The sequence below is a fragment of the Diaphorina citri genome, unplaced genomic scaffold (assembly GCF_000475195.1).
Source record: "Diaphorina citri unplaced genomic scaffold, Diaci psyllid genome assembly version 1.1 scaffold2260, whole genome shotgun sequence".
Classification (NCBI taxonomy): domain Eukaryota; kingdom Metazoa; phylum Arthropoda; class Insecta; order Hemiptera; family Psyllidae; genus Diaphorina; species Diaphorina citri.
The window spans coordinates 44681-47430 of record NW_007379685.1 but is presented as its reverse complement, the minus strand read 5'-3'; the positions used below and the strand labels follow the sequence as shown (position 1 = coordinate 47430).

At 41.1% G+C, this 2750-nt stretch overlaps 1 protein-coding gene across 1 annotated transcript in view; it reads left to right on the top strand.

The window, feature by feature from the left end:
• Nucleotides 1-1194: 1194 nt before the first annotated feature.
• LOC113471293 (aquaporin-1-like) overlaps nt 1195-2750 on the top strand; it is a 3073-nt gene continuing 1517 nt past the window's right edge. The window contains exons 1-3 of the mRNA XM_026830339.1: nt 1195-1317; nt 1753-1900; nt 2535-2650. Of these exons, the coding sequence (XP_026686140.1) occupies nt 1813-1900; nt 2535-2650 (204 nt within the window). The 5' untranslated portion in view covers nt 1195-1317; nt 1753-1812. The remainder of the gene's footprint in view (nt 1318-1752; nt 1901-2534; nt 2651-2750) is intronic.

The window sequence follows — 2750 nt, the reverse complement described above, 5'->3', positions numbered from 1 at the left end:
CTACATAGTATTCTACGCTCACCAAGAAGAAATATTAAGAGCACTCCACTCCTCCTGAGGTAATTCACCAGGGACGAGGTTTGTGAGGCATCAAATCAGCAACAAAGTTGGAGAAGAACTGACCATTCTGGCCAAGTGCCTGAAAGTGTACTGATTTTGAATTATCAAGGGACTGAGGACTGATTTCGAATTGATAGATTCTGACGTGATTTTGTTATGATTCATCTTGAAAAGAAGGACACCAGTAACTTATTGTGAAGAGCATAAGTTATTGGTGTTCTTCTTTTCGGATTTCGCTCCTCTTTCTTCTCCTTCTTCCCGTTTATCTGAGACCTCCAACTTGATGGGATGTCAGGGATTAGTCAGGACCGCAGTTTATTGCCATAACCATAAGTATACCAGAGTGGTGCCAAAAAGCATTTTCACTCCGCAGTTTTCCAAAGTTCGATATGTCACGTGACATGACGTGATAGTAGTGTGGCTATCCCGAACGAGATTACCTACAATATTATGGGAAAACTTTGAACTCCATTTTACTGACTCCCCATGACTTCACGTGACGTGATGTGATGGTAATTTGGTATTAAGGTAGAAACTAGAAACCTAAGATATTCATATGTCCTCATTCATGCACCAAGCCTCGCATCTAGCCTAGCCCTATAGAAGTATAGACCATTGCACGGCGATGAGATATCATTAACTAGCTTGGAGTTGTGAACAACACGTTCTTTTATGGTCCACTTTTATAGTATACCTACCTGCTGATAATTATTTCCACGGTAATAATTTTGATAAAGCTAATGCTCCACCAGAGAGGAAATAGAAAACAAGTAAATGGTTCCATTTGAGAGTTGTTTTTTATGATTGAATGGAAATCAATATGCAATTAGAACAAGGAACAAGTAAGAAGGCAACAACTGCAGACTGTAGATCTCGGGTAGAGCAATAAAGTTCAGTGCCTATATTCTTACCTATCTTAGAGAGAGTATCTTTAATAGAGAATACATAGTGGAAATCTTTGTGCCAAGAACTGGTTTAATCGTTTAATGTACCTACATAGTATTCTACGCTCACCAAGAAGAAATATTAAGAGCACTCCACTTAATGTGCAATTAGAACAAGGAACAAGTAAGAAGGGAACAACTGCAGACTGTAGATCTCGGGTAGAGCAATAAAGTTCAGTGCCTATATTCTTACCTAATATCTCAGAGAGAGTATCTCTAGAAAATACATAGTGGAAATCTTTGTGCCAAGAACTGGTTTAATGTACCTACGCTCACCAAGAAGAAATATTAAGAGCACTCCACTCCTCCTGAGGTAATTCACCAGGGGCAAGGTTTGTGAGGCATCGAATCAGCAACAAAGTTGGTGAAGAACTGACCATTCTGGCCAAGTGAACACTTTCTTGCCGAGTGGCAAAAGTCTTCAACTTCTTTTTCTATTGCTAGGCCGGCCACTCGAGCTCCGAATTTTGGACTGATCTAGGTCTACTAGACCGCCCGTCGTGCCAGAAAATGTGTGGCGGAAAAAAATTCTAGATATCTCAAACTGAAGTGACCAAGTGACTCAAGTGGCAAGCTTTTTTTTGCCACACACGTTCCGTCGCACGGCGCGGCGGTCTGGTCTGACAGACTTAGACCTGTCCGACAGTTGGAGCTTGAATGGTCGGCCTTCGGAAGAAACGACTGTTTCAATATTTGGGATTTGGGTATCATGTTCCTGTGTGAAACTTTCCATTATTCCCATTTTCAGATTTTCGGACACATCAGCGGATCTCACATCAATCCTGCCCTCTCATTGGTGGGCGTAGTCATGGGCAAAATCTCCCTTCAGATATTCGTGGTGTACACCATAGCCCAATGCATAGGAGCAACACTCGGCTATTCCATAGCAAGGGTGAGTTGGTTAATTAGGGTGAGTTGGGTTTGAGAAACATACTGTGAAAAAATTAAGCTAAAAGTGGGCGAAGTCATATTCATGGGTGTTGGGATGGTTAAAACGTTAAAAGTGAAGCTGCAGATATCAGAATTATCAGAGGTGCGAAAAACTTGAATGAGAATGAGAGGTTCAAGAAGGAAGATGAGAGTGATTGAGTGTGAAGATGGAGCGGGAATGGTGCGATTAGGAAATTAAATAAATGAAGAAAGTGCTATAAAAAAAGGACCAAGTTAAAAAAATAAATTTTCGCTTACTACTTTGAACTCTTCTTTGGTCCAAAGAAGTCTCAGACCTTAGGCAGACCACTTACGTTCGGTTCGGGATGACAGTCATGAGCCCTTGGGTAAAATTGATTGTGGTCGGCCGACCTCAGTCAATTAGTACATTTTGCTTTTGGATTTCTTGCTTTCTAGCGTCTAGCGGCTGGTAGTATCCTTAGGAAATTAATTTATAGCTGTTAAACGTTAAACCACAACACTGTCCCCTTTCAGTGGAGTCTTTGATCTTTGATTCTAGAGCGCTACCTATTTATTACCTTCTGGTAAATTCATTTCAGACTTTCTTGATGAAATAATTTTTCTTTTCTTCCTCTTCAGCAAAAATCACCCAAGTCCTGAGGGTTCCGGCCGTGTTTCTCGATTCCGTCAGTATTTGTGCGGCCTCCAGCAGTATGGGATTCTACACGGCTGTTTTGGAGCCTCATCTGAGAGAGGTAAGTTGGATGATTTCGGCATTGATCGGAAAAAGAAGATCGTTAAAGCTTTAGATAGTGTCAATCAGGTGACTGCGGCAAAAAAAAAAAAAAAAAACGG